Here is an 18,468-nt window from a genome sequence, read left to right as displayed (position 1 = left end):
GCTCAAGCACATAGCTGTTCTTCTGTAGTAGAATTAACACATAGATCTAGGTATTAAAAACTACACGTGTTCAGTAAACTCAGCTCATAGCGTAATTGCGTGACATACGGGTATCGAATTCTGGTTATCTTTTATTTAAACAATAACTATTGCCCCAATTTCCTAGTGTATGTAGCAATCGATTAACCTGCTGTGTCTATCAGCCAATATAGAAAAAAAAAACTTGATAGGTTTGGAATTATTGTTCTTTCAATTCGTCGTGCTTCATTAGTCACTAAAAGGTGATAGCAACGACTCGGGTCTTTGAGGCCAGACGTGATTCCGTACATTTAGGCGAGGAGGCGGTACGCTGTGGCGTCCCTAACAACGCGCGTCACCTGGTTAGTTAAATCTGCGAATTAAATATTGGAGTGGAGCTCTTGTGAACACTAAGGCCGTTTTAAATCCATTCGTATTTTAGAAGTGCTAAGTACCGCTCTAGGATCAATTGTTTTTTAAAAAGTTGGTAAGTAGCCTAGTTGCCATTCTTATCATTACCATTTTAGACAGAAGTTTTTCTTAAATATATTTCCCATTTAAATGGACTCAGTAACTAGATTTCTACACGATGTTTTCCCTTTAATTTAAACCACATTAAAAGTCAAAGATAACTTTGCAGAAAAAATAAAATTCATATAGCCTATTTTATTTTCTATAAAACTAATGCCATGCGTAGTATAATTTATAAACATAATAGGACATGACCAAAAAAAAAAGTTGACAAGTGAGCATATTAATACATCTAGAAAAATAATGTATTAGTTTATTTCTTATTAAACTGTTAGGCCTAACAGTGACTTTTATTTTTAGTAAATAGAGATCCTGGGCTTGATCTTTGAGAAGGCCCCTACCCTCTTTAAGCCTCACTATAAATACACATAATAATCTAATGAATCTAAAAGCATGTCATAATGTAAAGAAAGAAATAGAAGACTTGAAAAATTTAGTCACATTTCCCTATTGAATGGATATTCATATTGTATGGAGAGAATTGTATATTTCTATCTATCTATCTATCTATCTATCTATCTATCTATCTATCTATCTATCTATCTATCTATCTATCTATCTATCTATCTATCTATCTATATCTATCTATCTATCTATCTATCTATCTATCTATCTATCTATCTATCTATCTATCTATCTATCTATCTATCTATGTCTGTCAGTTTGTCTGTCTGTCTGTCTTTCATTCTATTTATCCATCCGTCCAATAGTTACAGTGCAGATGCTATTAAGTGCCATGCATATTAAGCTTTCATTATTTAATTGCTCTGTATAAACTGTACAGGGTGATTTAAAGAGCACTGGAACCAATGCGATATGGGGGAGCCATTTTGGTGCATAACCTGGTGTCCCATGGTCTAGGTGTACGCAAGTGGAGACATGAATTTTTAAAACGGTATTCTATGATGTCTCTTTGTTGCCCCAGCTGGTTTGACATTTCTTCCCGTCTCTTCCAACTCAGCTATGTCAAATAATAAAGATGTAAAGCGAAACGGATATGACGTAATAATCTTACTTTCTGAAGGAAGGTCTGAAATGCTTTAAAAAATAAAAAACAAAGCACAGCACACACACACACACAAAACCCACGTCGCCCTCAAATTCTGCTTGTCGGCCATGAGCCTGTTTTTCAGCTGCTACAGACACACATAAAATGTACTCTGCCAAAATGCCACTGTTTATGAAAACTAACTACAACCGCGCCAGAAGATGATAAACACATAAATACCAAAACTTAGAATGTATAGATTGAATGGGAAGAGAAGCGGTGGGGAAATTGATAAGCTAATTCTTGTTATCACACTAGATAGCACCCCCCCCACACACACACACCTCGGAAATAACACACACGACTGCTTGAGTTTTTTTTTTTTATTATTATTCCACCCTTTGTGTTTACTTTATAATACGTCACCACATCGTGGCTAATAAATTATTGATCTGCCCTATGCAAATTATGCATGCTCGTCTTCTGTGTATGTCAACACGGGGTCATATTACGTAAACCTCTACAAAGAATGTGACAGCATGAGATCATATTATTAGACAAACTTTTGTACTCAAGAGCTCCAGCGATTTATCACTTGCTGTCTACGTATAGACAGAAAAAAAAACACACCACAATCTTCAGTTTACAACAAATGTGTTTCTTTATCCTACGATAATCCGATAGAGTAAAACTTATTATATCGACGTTATGAACAGATAAAAGCATTTCTTTTTTTAGGTTAAGTACGATAATTCTATAGTGTTTTTGTTACAGGAGTTCAGGGCCTTCGTGAACCCATGATTAATGACATTGTATATATCCTAGTATGTGAAGTTAACAAAAACACACTACGTACAGAACAGAAAATAAGTGTACAGAGTTCATAAACGATAAAAAAAACAAACAAACAAAAAAAACTGGTTTAAGAAAGATTTGGAAGTATTTCGTATCTTTTCAATGTTTCAATAATTCTGTTCGGTTTTAAAATGTATAGTCTAAACTCTAAATGAAAGTCTTACTGGAAAGACTCTTTGCAATAATGAAGCATTACAACAAAAAAATAATTTAATGAGAAAAGACTTCCAACAATAAAAGATCATTTAAAAAAAATACATTTTTATTTAAAGTTTATTTGTTAACATGTATGCTTTGATTCCGAGTCCGAAAATTAAGAAGGATTATAGCACTTTATGCGAATACGCAGACGTAGCTATGGTCTACTAATTTAGATTTACAAATGGTTTAGGAGACAAAAATGTAAAAGAAAAAAAAAAAAAAACTCCCGCGAGCCGGATTCGAACCAGCGACCTAAGGATATCTAGATAATTTCGACTACAGTCCTCCGCTCTACCAACTGAGCTATCACGGGATGATGTCGAGGAGTGTAATCAATTAAATCCACAGTAGAAATTTGTCAATGAACTGAAATGAAACATCATCATGTACTTCACCTGTGCGTGGGTAGTTAGTAGTCTTACGTATACCTATTCTAGCATTATAATTTACTAGTCGACCCATGGCGTAGCATACGCCGCTTCGTAATGGCCATGATCGAAAGGACCGTTAAATAGCAGGGATACGGAGAGACGTTGACCCGGATTGTCAACTCGAAGAGGGTCATGCGGACGTTCACGGAAGTGAATAGTCGGAAGTATTCATGTAGGCAGCGTATTGTCGAGCAGAGTGTATGACTGTGTTTCCGTGAGGAAGAACAACGAACAGGGCTTCGCCATAGTTATCCCAATGTTCGCAAACAAAGCTTACAGCCATCTTGCGAAGTTCGAGAGCAACAGTTTCGTCGATGACATTTTCCAGAAATATGCGACTGATAGAAACAAACAGTTACCTGATGTAGGAATTTCGACTACATTGATTCTCGAAAGACCTGTTGACTCCACGAAATATATGTGAAGCGGTGGCCATGGTTAGGAAACGAAGGGCAATACGAAGGGGCAAAATCAAAACGGAGCTACAGAAAAAAACATATAACTATTTTAATGACACCAGATTTGACGTGTGTAAAAAATGCACACATAAATGTAATCAAATATAGAATGTATAAAGAGAAAGATTACTTGTTCTCTCTTCCCCCCCCCCCCTCTTTTTTTCTGAGCCTCGCTCTCTGTCGCCGCTACGTGGGGTAACTCTAGTCCGACTTGCAGAAATAAAAGAGTTATCCTTCCACAACGTTTTCGTGGTGCCCCGCATGGTTGGGCCACGAATAGAATTATATGTATAGATCTTATAAAAAAAAGCTTATCGAAAGAGGAAGAACTCGGCCCTTAAAACTATATCTATACAAAATGTACAAGTTATTTTCCTTATTCTATATCACCCAAATAATTAATTACAAATAATTAATTACAAATAATTAATTTACTAATTGGGTATTTTTCTTATTGATTCATGCATTGTTAGGTACAATAAATAATTGCTTAAAGTTTCAACATGATCGTAGAATGCGCGAGGGAGAACTAGCGTTAACAGTTATTTATAGGGACTAAACCCAATAAAGTTAGCCAAATTTATGAATACTGAAGGATGTTTCCCTTGTTGGTATCAAACAAAATAATTTATTTCCAGTAATTAATTGAACTAATTAAAAACTAATTGGTTACTTTTTTTTATTGATTCATGTCTTATTTATGCCAATGAATGATTGCGTGAAGTTTTAACTTGATCCGAGAATGGGTGTTGGAGAAATAACGTATACAAACTTTTTACCAGACAGACAGACAGGTATAGTGAGTTGACATACACTTTGTAAATAGGGACTCAATTGCGAGTTCACTGAAGTAGTTAGAAAAAGTTTGAATGTTAATTTAGGCCTATAAACCCATCGATTTATAGAAATACTCAGATATTACTCAGATATACACAAAAATAAAGATACATTTCTTATTCTATACTCTAGAACAAATGTGTACAAGTCCTCCTTCATCCCTAGTGCCATTAGAGAATAGAATGGACTAGCCAGGAAAACCAACTATGTAGCAGAGTTTAAGTCAATGGTTAACATGCATGACTTGATTGACACATGAAATGTGTAGGACGAAATTATCTTCTTTTTGAAGTAACGTCTGCAATATGTAAGATAAATGAATGAATAACCACATTTGATTTGAGTAACACCATTGTTAAAATCACTAAACTTAGAGACACACCAGGACAGAAAACACATGCCTGTTAAGTATAGAACGGGTTGCCTGAAACAGCCAGGAAAACTAATGGCTTAGTTTGAATGTAATTAACATGCACTATTAGATTAACAGATGGATAAGCGTAGGATGTAATTATCTTGTTTTGAAGGAACGTCTGTAAGTTATAAGATAAGATAAGAAGAAAGACCAAAGAACGACCAGCCAGTCATTCATAGACAGTTAGGGCAAACCCAGATCTAACAAGTGCAGTGAAGATGACCAACAAACGTGCATGCAATCAATGTTTCGAGATGCCTTAATTTTGGAAAGGAATATGTTCTCGATGATTTGATTAATCAATGAAAAAGAACAACTCTGATAATCAATAACCCTCTTCCCCTTTCAATCAATCGTTTTCTGACAACCTGTTCATTGGCCTGACTTCCGAGAACTGTCCCAAACTAATGTTGTTTGTTTGCTAGCACAGTTACCTGCCCTGTTTCTTTTTTCCCCCCTGCAGTATTCAAGCTTCTCTAACGTCTGAGTTTCCTTTCATACATCCTTAATTTCCCGCCATCTTCCCGCCATGCCCAGACAACACCCACAGGAAGAAAGAACGACCATCAGAGTTAAAGAGGAACAATGGACAGGTCATTCAGTGAAGCGGAACAGAAGAAAAAAATTAAGCCTAGCTAGCCATTAACGAAAACGCAAAATCGATTATTTCTTTTCCTCATGAACTTGTAATGGAGAGATCGATATTCGATCTGTTTCTTTGCAATAAAGAGACCCAGAAATTTGATAAATACAAAATAATGGCTAACATTTTGTTATTATTATGCCATGAATGCGTAGCTATATTGACAGCTAAATATTTACATTGTACACATGTAGGGCCTATGTGTGTAATATATGTTATAGACTGTCTCGAGACACTATTGTGTCATATATTAGTCATAATATTAAAATATACCTATAGATATACCTAACACAAACACTATAATAAAATATAGGCTATATCATTACAAAATGTTTCTTCTTCCTTGGTGCTATGAGAGCATAGAATGGGTTGCCTGAATCCGACAGGAAAACCAACGACTTGGCTAATTTTAGGTCACTGATTGATATCATCTTTTCATTTGAAGTAATGTCTGTAATTTATAAGATAAGATATAAAATAACATATATGGAAATATTCATACATGGCGGAATAACTATAAATAGAAAGATGATTACAAAGCTTTTATCAACTCACTCAGTCTGTCTGTTAAAAAGTTTGTATGTTATTTTTCCCACACCCAATCTCGGATCAAGCTGAACTTTTGCCCAATTTATTTCTTTTACCTGACAACACAAGAATCAATTAAAAGTTTACAAATTTGTTAATTAAATCATAATTAATTATTTTGTTTGGTATCTTAATTAAACAAGGGAAAGGATTTGTACTGGATTTGAAGTGGTGGTATAAGCTGAATTAGTCCCCTTTAGATGTCGTCGCCTGAGTCTCAGTAAACACAATATGAAAAATAGGACGAGACTTTAGAATAAATAGATAACATTAAAATCTGCCATAACCATAGGCTCTCCACTAGCAGAGAGGTTATCGTGTTGGCTTGAGAAGAATAAGAAGACTTGAACCATGAGTTCGAATTCAGGTTGAGCTCCCTTTTTATTTGTATAAATGCTTTTTTTATTGTTAGTCTAAATCTATTACAAATTTAATTACATGACTGATCTAAACTAATTGATGTTTTTTTTTTTTTAAAGTATTTTTTTAAATTTTCTTTCTTTTCAATTTAGCGTCCATGAGATTGATTAGTTCAATAATGAAAATCTCCAATAACAAACGCATTTGTAGAAACTATTTCACTTCTGCTGTTAGAGAAATCAGAAGTGAAAGTAATTGCTAACGAATTTTTTTTGAAAATCCTTTGATTGAATCCTAATCTAATAGAAAGATATCGTTTTTTTTTTATTTTAATAAAGCTACTGATCAACATGCAGGACTAGATTAACACATGAAATGCGTAGGATGTTATCTCCTTTTTTGTTTGTTGATATGATGTCTTTAATGTATAAAAAAATAAGAAGAATAAGAACTGTTTGTAGCCTTGTCTATGCAGCAATGTGTCAGTGACCTCTCCAAGTGCAGTACTGAGTAACTAAGTTGAAACGATGTTTGTAGCCTTGTCTATGCAGCAATGTGTCAGTGACCTCTCCAAGTGCAGTACTGAGTAACTAAGTTGAAACAATGTTTGTAGCCTTGTCTATGCAGCAATGTGTCAGTGACCTCTCCAAGTGCAGTACTGAGTAACTAAGTTGAAACGATGTTTGTAGCCTTGTCTATGCAGCAATGTGTCAGTGACCTCTCCAAGTGCAGTACTGAGTAACTAAGTTGAAACGATGTTTGTAGCCTTGTCTATGCAGCAATGTGTCAGTGACCTCTCCAAGTGCAGTACTGAGTAACTAAGTTGAAACGATGTTTGTAGCCTTGTCTATGCAGCAATGTGTCAGTGACCTCTCCAAGTGCAGTACTGAGTAACTAAGTTGAAACGATGTTTGTAGCCTTGTCTATGCAGCAATGTGTCAGTGACCTCTCCAAGTGCAGTACTGAGTAACTAAGTTGAAACGATGTTTGTAGCCTTGTCTATGCAGCAATGTGTCAGTGACCTCTCCAAGTGCAGTACTGAGTAACTAAGTTGAAACGATGTTTGTAGCCTTGTCTATGCAGCAATGTGTCAGTGACCTCTTCAAGTGCAGTACTGAGTAACTAAGTTGAAACGATGTTTGTAGCCTTGTCTATGTAGCAATGTGTCAGTGACCTCTCCAAGTGCAGTACTGACTAACTAAGTTAAAACGAAAACTAAAATTGAAATAGAAAGTTTGCCCCGTCATTACTATAAATAGAGCTTTGAGTAACTGTAACGCATAATAATGCGCCGAAAACTGAACACATGCATGCGTGGATTAACGTAGCATATTGTATTGAACATTTGTCCGATAACCCACATGGTAAGTCCGGCTCTGGTAAGAGGGATGCAAACATTTTTTTAAAATTTAGAAACAGTTTGAGAACAACGGATTTCACTGTTTGATTTTTTTGTTTTTTTCTATTTCGTGTGTTCAAAACATGTTGTTCTTTTTTTAACAACTAGATATCTAGCAACTTTAACTCTTGTGTGTAAGAGTTTTATGGTCTATATTAAAGAAAAAGATAGAGCCGCTAAACACATTATTGACAGTAAGTACCTACATGGTCGCGTTTGACTGCGTTAAAATTTACACTTGACTGGTTTACCGTGATCGACTTGATTCTAGGCCAGTGTTTTAATGAAGTGTGTCACAAGGGAATCATGGACTACCAACATGTGTTTCTATGGGTCTGTGTGTGTGTGTGTGTGTGTGTGTGCGCGCGCGCGCGTGGTTGAAGGAAGTATCTGGCTTTGCTACAATGATAATTCATTAGCTAAACTTGTTTGCATGAGCGCCCTCAGGATTTTTTGCAAGGGGGGAGGGGTGTGTGCAAGTTGCGACCTATGACTATGGTCGTAGCTTTAACGTACCTATTACTTTCTAGTTTCTCAGATTATTAAAGAAAAGAACAAGTGCGTTTCGGAATTCAAGGAGGGAGGGTGCACGTACATGGTCTGTGTCGATTCCTGATAAGCCTCGGGGCTAGTTTTTAGTTTTGTTCGGTGTTATGCACAAATTGTAAGAGCATTTCCTTCACGATAATTAAGATTATTATTATTATTAATCTAATACAATAACTTATCCTTACATCTTCTTTATTTTTTAAAGTAACGTCTGTATTATATAAGATAAGATAACTGTACCTCAGTGTAGGCACTACAGTTGCTACTTAGAAGAGGTTAATGGATTTGAAGGTTCAAAAATTAGCTAGATTTCGGCTACTCAGAATCCAGGGTGGGGGGGTGCACGTGCACGACCTTGCACCCCCCCTGGGGGCGCCCATGCTTGTTTGTCTATGACTACTAGAGGCGGTATTGTAGAGTATTGTGTGTAGTGGTCGATGTTGTTCAAATTACCCACAAAGTATAGGAAATAGATTTAAGACTAAGAACGTTTGCTTCAGAACCTCTGGGCTAGAGGAAGGATTTAAAGAACTGTAGGCATCTCATGACGAAACGTGAAATTTGCGAGGATACTTTTCTTCCAAGTTACCGAGAAGAACATTCTTTTATAACAAAGCTTATATCAACTTACACTGTCTCTCTGTCTGTCTATCTGTAAGTCTGTTTGGTAAAAAGTGTGTACACGTTATTTCTCCCACACCCATTCTCGGATCAAGTTGAAACTTCGCACAATTATTCATTGGCATAGACAAGACATGAATCACTAAAAAAAAGTAACCAATTAGTCAATTAATTACTGGTAATTAATTATTTTGTTTGATACCAAGAATGGAAATTAATTCTTCAGTATTCACAGATATGACTAAATTTGTTGGGTTTAGTCCTTTTAAATAATTGTTAACGCTATTTCTCCCTCACGCATTCTCAAGTTGATACTTCAAAAATTATTCATTGTACCTAACAAAACATGAATCAATGAAAAAGATACCCAATTGGTCAATTAATTATTGGTAATTAATTATTTTGTTTGATATCGAATAAGGGAATTAACTTGTATATTATTGATAGATATAGTTTTAATGGCGGAGCTATTCTCGTTTAGATAAGCTTATTTTTTTTATTTTTTTTTTGTTATTAATTTTTTTTTTATTTTGCTTGTTTTTCATTTTTAGGTTAATTTTCCTAAACTTTTATATTTGTTCTGTTATTATAATCACTGGTTGACTCCTTTATGTTAAAATATATTACTCTACAATCTACATTAAGAGTTTTTACATGGCCGCTGTTACCAATGTAGCAAATTTACAGCAGACAGCGAGGACAATATTAGTTAGGCATTCTCATACATTTAGTAATTTAAACAAGTACACAATTCTAAATGTTTCAATACTTTTGAGTTCTCATACAGTTAGTAATTTTAAACGGGTAAAGATAAATCTTATTGTGTAAATATTTCTTGAATTCAAGTAACTGAGATTACGCAATATTCAAATCCAAGATCTATCTGATGACCAGGTAACCAGGAGGATGGCCCTGTCCGAAGTGTTCAGGCCAAGCGACGGTGACCTCCTCGTAAGAGATCATCTGGCTCACGGCCCTCCAGTCTCAGTGGACACTTACAAGAAAGATGACCTACGGCCACAGACGCAAGGTGGCTACAGATTCGGACAGATGAGTCACAATTCCTTCTTCACCAGACACAATCCCCACCCATCCAGAGTCCGCCATTTTAAAGGTAAGCATGGCCACCATGTTTGTTTGCTAGAGTCAGTACTTTGTTTCCAATAATTTTAATAACTTCTTTGCTTCTGGAAATTACCAATAGCCTCCAATGTAAAGGGGATCTCTAACAAAAAATAACAGAGCAGATTAGGCCTACTTTGATTACCGATTCGTGTCCAAATATCCAATCATTTAGACATTTGTAACCACCAGACTCTGACGCGTTTCAAACTTTTCTCTACTTCTGGTGTGTTCATTCTGTGCTATCCAGGAACCTTCTTTTTGCCTATCCTGTGCTTTTTACAAAGCTTATATCAACTCGCTCTGCCTGTCTTGTGAAACGGTTGGTACACGTTATTTCGCCCACACCCAATCTCGGATCATGTTGAAATATTGCACAATTATTTCTTGTACCTGACAAAACAAGAATCAATTTAAAAAATAGCCAATTTTGTTAATTAACAATTGGTAATTAATTATTTTGTTTGGTATCGAACAAGGGATATAAATTGTACTTGACAGATGTGGTGGTATAAGTTGAATTAGTCGCCTTTATACTTTTGTGTAGAGAATTAATTCGTCGCTTAAAAGTTTGAAACAAACAATAGATAAGTATAAAACCTTCTAATTTAATAAACACTTCGCTGGCACAGTGGTTAGTGCATTAACTTGATTGAGGAGGCTTGAGACCTCGAGTTCGAATTAGAATAGTACAACTTCTTTTTATAAAATGCATTTAAAAAGCGATTACGCTAACCTTCACACAGTTACCCTTCTTTCTTCCACTCATTTTCCTAACTGGTCCAGACAAGTGATAGGATCAGAGCTTATTGAGAATGCTAAAAGCATGAAATTGCGCTAAACAAAAACAATTGGTAAAAATGTTTCCAATCACACAGATTGTTAGTCTAAATCCAAACTAATTGATACGATTTCACTAAATATAAGTTGTTGTTTTTTTAAAGCATTTTTTTTTAAATTTTTCTCCCAACTTTTGGGGTCAATCTTTAAGAGCCTCGTGTCACATTTACAAAACTCAGTGTATCTTGAGGGGTCTACCACATGCAGCTCTCCTGTCCTTTATTAGATCACCATTCAATATATCTTAAGGAAATCGATCGCGTGTTATTCTGTGTAGGGGCATACATGTCCAATATATTAATGTAATATATCCTAGAAGAAGAGAATGATTTATACCTACAGTATAATGCTCAAAGGCTGTCATAGCCGAAAGTGGTAATGGATATAAGCACTCTACTATAGATAATATGCTTCCAATGGCACGCGTCTCAAATAGCCTTTGACAACCAGAACAATTTCTTGCCTCCACGGGTGAATCAGACCAAATGACGACAATGCCACCTATGTTGCATCATTCACAACCAATGGCTAACCTTTTCCAACTGTCATCATAGAATTATAAGTAAATAAGTGAAAGGAATTCTTAGGTTTATATCTGAATGTTTCAATGCTATTTTTAGCTGTGTTTTGGCTCTCCTAAAGTTAAACTTTGTTGTCTTCTAGGACTCTTGGATGTACCTATCTGTACAGTCAACGATGACGGGTATTTTGCCAATCCGAGATATTCCCTGCAGTTCCCGCCAAGTAATTACGACAACACAAAACTGAAGGTAATCTACAGTAATCTACACGAACGGGCAGTTTACGACTTTAAACTCTTTTAAGAAAAGTCGTCTTCTAAATGTTTTGATCGAGTGTAACTCATAAGATTGCACTTAAGAAGACATAACTTAATAGAATACGTTATAAATAGCCTACATTGGAAAGAACAAACCCATTTGTGTGACACTATGGATGGTTCTGTCTACATCAATAAATCAGACGTCGCCAGTCTGTGACACTTGCTGCAGACGGGAAAAAACAAAACAAAAGTGTAGACTGACACTTGATAAGTTTGTTTTGGCAAGAAGTTTTATTATTTTTTTAATAATATTTAAAAAAAAAAACTTTCTAGACTTGTCTTCTTGCATTCTTAGGCAATAAGTCTGATACACATATACATTTCGATATATAAATCTTGAATGCTGGCGTTGATTTGTTTTGCCTTTATTTGTGTATAAAAACAATTCTTTTAAAAAGTTATAGCTTTAATAACGTGATCTAGTCTTCAACTAAAAAAAAATACACAGGCTCACAGGAATTTACGGTGGCATATTTATAAACCTTTTGACTAGCTAAGGGTAACTTATATTTGTAGGTCTGTGTTTATTGTCTTTTTAAGCATGTTTACTATGTAGTCCTACCTTTACAGTTAATAATATGTAGCCTACTTTCGCCAGTATGTTTTAGTTGATTGTAATGAGCCTATGTATTGAAATCAGCAGACATGGAGGGGTCGGATACCAGTGAACGCTATCAACATCAACAGTCAGCTCCTCCCTATCAACACTATCACTGGTATGCAGTATTTCACTGGACTCAACAGTTACCCATTCCGAGAGAAGGCTATTCCCCGGGTAGGACTCGGTAAGTCTCTAAGGGGAGGACTACTACTCTTAAATTACCTGAGTATTACTCGGTAAGACTGACTCTTAGATTACTCTGGTAGGATTAGGTAAGACTGACTCTTAGATTACTCTGGTAGGACTAGGTAAGACTGACTCAGATTACTCTCGTAGGACTAGGTAAGACTGACTCAGATTACTCTGGTAGAATTAGGTAAGACTGACTCAGATTACTCTGGTAGGATTAGGTAAGACTGACTCAGATTTCTCTGTTAGGACTAGGTAAGACTGACTCTTAGATTAGACTCTGTTAGGACTAGGTAAGACTGACTCTTAGATTACCAGGGTATTACTCGGTAAGACTGACTTTTAGATTACCCTGGTAGGACTGGATAAGTGTGACTCTAGGATTACCATGGTAGATTTAAAACTAGGAAAGACTGACTCAAATTACCCTGGTAAGACTACTCTCGTTCGTCCATCGTTGTTCGATGATGACCACTTTTGTTATCCAGGGAGCTGAAAGCTATGCACTGGGGTTTTTGTGCCTTCTCATGTGGCTGGCGAGACCTATGTAGGTCTGACTCTCATATACATGCTGGGTTAAAGTAGTAATATGTTATTAATAATACTGTAAGTCCTTACAAATCTTGATCTTAATGTTACTTATGAAGCCTTCATTCCCGACTTACGAGATGCACAAGTTTAATCCGACATTGAAACGAAAGCCTTACTTTATTATATAATTTAATATTGGTGACTTGTAGCTACTAGCAAAGCTTTATTCCTCTGTTTTATATAGCCCCACATCTCTATATAGTTTTGCCAACTCAGATGAAAATAGTAAGATAAATTGTTTGTCTGGTAAAAAGTTTGTCAAGTTATTTCTCCCACACCCAGTCGCAGATCAAGTTAAAATTTTGCACAATTTTTTCTTGTACCTCACAAAACAAGAACCGATTTTTACAAAATTAACCTATTAGTTAATTAACTTTTTGTAATTAATTGTTTTGTTTTGTATTGAACAGAAGAAAGAAAGTGTACTTGACTGATGTGATGGTTTAAGTTGAATTAGTCCCCTTCATACTTTGTGTTGACAATCAGGTGTGACTGGCAACACTAACCCTTATCTTAACCCACCAAGGAGGGCAAATTTCACCCACCGAACAGGCTGTAAGTTTCCACCATGCTCTGGCTATAATTAAAAAAACAGAAATGGAAAAGTGGTTTGAGTGGGGGACAAGTCCCAAAAAGCTCGCGGCGGAGTCTGGGAGCGCATGAGGCGCCCTGACCGCACTTCCTCGTGGTGAAGGCTGTCCAGGCCTGAGCAAGCTATTATAGCACAGTGCAGGACAGTCCACTGTCCAGTTGGCTCATATTTCTCACGGCTATGGCCAAATTTCGATTCAAGGTGCCCCGCTGCGGGAAAGAAGAGGAAACCGTACCTCATATTCTGTTTGACTGCCCCAGACTTGCTGATCTCCGTCTCGATAGGTCTGGGAAACCAAAAATTCTCGACCTGTATGGTGACATGTATGCACTACGCAATACAGCAGGGTTTCTGTCCAGGGCTTTTGCAAGAGAGGATTTGAGCCTCTCAAGCCCTCACTCAAATGGAGTTTGATGATGATGATGATGATGATGATTCTATTTTTCTTCAGTATAATTGGTATACAAATCAGAAGCCTTTTCCCCATCACAATATCGGAAGAAATTATTTATAGGTCTGAAAGGTCTACGAATTAAAGTAATAGCAACGAACTGATTTATTTGTGTTGTGTTATTTTCGTTGTTAACGACACGTTTTGTCAACATGACTTTGTATTTCTTTTTGCTTGACTTTGCTTTGACTGATTACCATCTAGTTTGACCTTCCCGTCTGTCAACTCTATTCCGTGTTATGACATGGATATCTCCATTGATTGCCGGACAGTTCTTTAGCCTGGCACCAGTGCAACAATTGTCGCTTACATGTCACATGTCACGCTCTTCGTGTCCAATCAGAGTTGGCAATCTCTTAGACATTCTTGCTTAACACTCAGTCTTTAGTTTACCGTGATTGCATGTGCTTATGTGTGTTTGTGTGTGTGTGTGTGTGTGTGTTGTTAATCAGCTCATTTTACCAATAGTTCATGGCAAAAGAAAAAAAAATTGTGTCTTGGTCGTAATGAAAAATTGCTTCTTGTTTGGTAGTGGGGCGCATGATTAAAGATTTTCGGTAGAATGAGTGGGTGAGATGAACTATACTCTTTCTACGACTGAAAGAAGCCGACAAGAATGACTGGGAAAAAAGGAAAATATAAACAAATACTTTAAAAAAACATATCTAAAGTGGAAGAACTCAATAATGTACACTTTTTTTTCTTATTCGATATCAAACAAAATAATTAATTACCAATTATTAATTGACTAATTGAATATTTTTGTTTATTTATTCATGTTTTATTAGGTACAATAAATAATTGTTTAAAGTATCAACTTGATCGGAGAATGCGTGAGGGAGAAATAGCGTTTACAATTATATAAGAGGACTAAACCCAACAAATTTAGCCATATCAGTGAAAACCGAAATGTTAGTTTCCCTAGTTGCTATTAAACAAAATAATGAATTTCCAGAAATTAATTGTCTTATTGGTTACTTTTTTTTATTGATTGATGTCTTGTCTATGACAATGAATAATTGTGCGAAGTTTCAGCTTGATCCGAGAATGGGTGTGGGAGAAATAACGTGTACAAACTTTTTAGCAGACAGAGAGACAAAGTGAGTTGATATAAGCTTTGTAATAAATGGTTACGATAGTGATGATGAAGATCAGAGAATATGTCACGCATTCATGAATGACCGAATTTACGATTATCCAAGACTTTGCGTCTGTCTAGGGCCTCATACTTTAAGTGAGCTCTCACATTTTAAAAAAAGTTTTTAACTAAATGTGCATCTTAAATATAAGAACTAAGGGGAAAGATATTCAATTTACTTTCACTCTATTCCTCTCTTCAAAATTAAACAAGAGTTTAGATTTATTAATGTTATTAAGTGCGTGATGCTTGAAGTAGGTTGGGGTGGGGGCATCTTGCCTCCACTTACTGAAATGCGGCACTGCGTGATAAACTACCTGTTATGCTCATAGAAAGTAAACGCCATTGGCTAGAACAAATTAAACACTGATATAAGTGACAATATTTGTTCCACCCAGGGGGCGCACAAGCTAGTTCTGCACAGGTTTATTCTAGCATGTCAGGTCAGTGTAGTTAAGCCAAGATATTGTCTTGCTGTTACGGGGCATTAAAAAAAAATATAAGTAATTGTATGGTTATGCGTAAACAATTGCAACTTGAGGAAGTGGTACCAGGCACGACACGCAGTGCAACTTCAATGGAAAAGAAAAACGACATACAAGCAAATGGATTCAAACAAGGGTAGCCTACACAATAAATATATTAATGTCAGCAGGCAGAAGAAAGTAAAATGCATATTTGGCCTCAATATTGTTACAATGTTTACAAATCCTGCCTCCCAGCAGTAAAAAAAACAATTTTTCTAGAAAATCAATATATGTAATTATGTATGCATGTAACAGCTACAGAAAATCAATTAATATATGCATATAATTGCTCTGACACAGGGAACCAATGTGAAAAAGATAGAAGTTGGCTAACTTAATCATTATATAAAACTGTTAATTGGTTTATAAACAAATGTTTGTGGTGTTTTCAGTCTACTTTTTAAAGCTTTTGGATTCATTGATATTGCCAGTTTTTCCCCCACAAAGACTTCTTTAATTGAAATCTTTAGCTAGATGAAATAATGCAAATACTTTTTCACCTTAAAGCTGGCATTAGTAAAATATTAAAAGAATTCTGCGATCGACGGCCTGAGCTACTCCGCAGTCATTTCTAATGTGGCGGCCCTTCTTCAACCCACACACTGTATATACTGGGAGACAATAAACAGCTGTGTGACTGTGACCAATGAACCATACAGAGATCCTGTCAATTGGACTCTACGTCATAAGCGTTCCCTGCAGCAATCTCCATAATGACTGCAGTTGCGTGAATCTAGGGCTAAGAATGCTTGATACATATTGATAAATCTAGCAACTGATTAATACTAAGCCTCCGCTTAAACAAAAAGTATAAACAAAAACAAATATACTATTGAAATAAGACATTTGATTCCAGCACCCTAAGCGTTGAACGAGTGAACACCATTTGTAATAAGTGGGCGAACATATCTAATGAGCAGATATCTTGCACAGTAAATGGGAAAACATCTTGTGCATTCAATTTCTTCTTCTTCTTTCTCATTTTACATGGCGGAGAGTTCAGATCAGTAATCTTATATCTGAGATGAACCGCGCAGGGTTCTCCAAATCAGGCAGTTCTCCTTATAACCTTTGTTCTATAGGAGGGTTTTGGGGCCAGAGTCTTGGTCTGGCCTCTTGATATAGTATGCAGCTTTGAAGGACATGGTCTGCATTCTCTGGTGATGCTCCACAAGGGCAGGTTATGCATTAAATGAAAGAATATTCTTTAACAATGGATGGTGTATAAAACTTTGCAAATGATATAAAAAATATTTTTTTTAGAATTTACTAAACCAACTTAAAATGTAATTCTCTTTTTCAGACCTTGCGATCTATGGGGTCAGTCCGGGTCAGATGATGTAAACCTTGTTGATGTCCAAGAGCTGAGCCGAAGGCTCTTCGAGCTCTAATTTTGAAAAAAAACCTGTTTGGACGCCAAACAGTAGAAAAAAAAAACCTGTGAGAACACAGTTCTGTTTGAGAGAGACCCGAGTCAATGCCTATGTAAAGCATTGCTGTTTCCAATGCCTTTGGCCCCGACGCATGCTTGGCTGCACATGACCGAAGGCCGAGGGCACCGGGAGCCTCCGCCATTTTCCTTCGTTGTACCAAGCTAGCTGTGCGGGAACCGCCATTGATGTAACGGTCCCTTTGAGGAACAGCGCATGGATGTAGGACGTGTTCGTGGGGACTTTTTTCCAACCCCGCCCGTACAATGGGTGGACTCTCGTCTACCCGTGGGCATCCCCACGGGAGTCTTGTGTTGCTACCCATTTAGCCTAGTCACTTCCTCTAATGGCCGTTTCCACGCGGGCGCCACGATGAGGCAGGGCAACGTGCCCGTGGATGATGTAAACCTCATCTGTTTCTAGGACCGACGGTTAATGGTGTCATATGGACACCAGAACGCCAAACTCCCCACCATATGCTAAGTACCCATTAGAGTTGGGATGGACTCAGGGTCGTCCTGAAATTCACGAAACTTAAAATCACCGGGATTCAAACTTAACACCCTTCGGTTCTGAACCAAGCGGTTTATCTTCACCCGCTTGTGAAATGGACACACAAAGTTGGTTAATATTCTGATTTAGTCATGAATCTCTTTGACGTGTTCTACTCATCAAAATGTTGGTAATGTTATCATTACGATAATAAACTCCATGCATTTAGTTAGACACATTTTTTTTTTGTTTTAAATTAAGGTTTAAGACTCGAAAACACTCAGAAAAAAAACAACAAAGCATTAAGCATTCTCTTGTGTTGTGAGGTATTGTATCATTGCGCCCACCAGGGAGTGTTTATTGTCTGTCATTTCACTATAAGGAGTGTTTATTGTTCTGTCTACAGTTTATACACTTAAGTATTATTTAATTGTGCAGACCAGTGTGAGAGAGGAAACTCGAGATTTATGTCAATCGTGGGTCCTTCTGATTGTATATTGTACATTTTATTTGTTAAGGGGACTAAAGTTGGCCATCGTGAATCATTAGCCTTGAAAGCGGGAAATGTTATTAAACTCCCTGCCCACACACACACACCATCCGCCGGAAAAAAAAACAAGGTTACAACACAAACTCAAACGGCCGGACGGATCCGCCCATTGGTCAGCAAATCAGATAGATTGACAAAGTTTTAAGCAAGAATATCAAATTCTGCCATTACTTTAAACACAGTCATCCAGAGTCAGATTACGAGCTTCAG

General features: G+C 36.6%; 1 protein-coding gene and 1 non-coding gene across 4 annotated transcripts in view; one reads left to right on the top strand and one right to left on the bottom strand.

Moving 5' to 3' along the window:
• Positions 1 to 297: 297 nt before the first annotated feature.
• LOC106056939 (protein TBATA-like) overlaps positions 298 to 18,468 on the top strand; it is a 27,965-nt gene continuing 9,794 nt past the window's right edge. The window contains exons 1-4 of one of the 3 annotated variants that reach the window (XM_056018979.1): positions 298 to 505; positions 9,772 to 10,008; positions 11,520 to 11,626; positions 12,338 to 12,482. In XM_056018979.1, the coding sequence (XP_055874954.1) occupies positions 9,801 to 10,008; positions 11,520 to 11,626; positions 12,338 to 12,482 (460 nt within the window). In that variant the 5' untranslated portion in view covers positions 298 to 505; positions 9,772 to 9,800. The remainder of the gene's footprint in view (positions 506 to 9,771; positions 10,009 to 11,519; positions 11,627 to 12,337; positions 12,483 to 18,468) is intronic. The other 2 variants (XM_056018978.1, XM_056018980.1) reach the window with 2 other exon arrangements.
• On the bottom strand, positions 2,818 to 2,906 carry Trnay-gua (transfer RNA tyrosine (anticodon GUA)). The gene is given in 2 exon segments: positions 2,818 to 2,853; positions 2,870 to 2,906. It is a non-coding gene; the product is annotated as a tRNA-Tyr (tRNA).

Source organism: Biomphalaria glabrata, chromosome 2, assembly GCF_947242115.1.
Source record: "Biomphalaria glabrata chromosome 2, xgBioGlab47.1, whole genome shotgun sequence".
NCBI lineage: Eukaryota > Metazoa > Mollusca > Gastropoda > Planorbidae > Biomphalaria > Biomphalaria glabrata.
The sequence above is the reverse complement of the archived record's forward strand: the minus strand, read 5'-3'. Positions and strand labels throughout refer to the sequence as shown.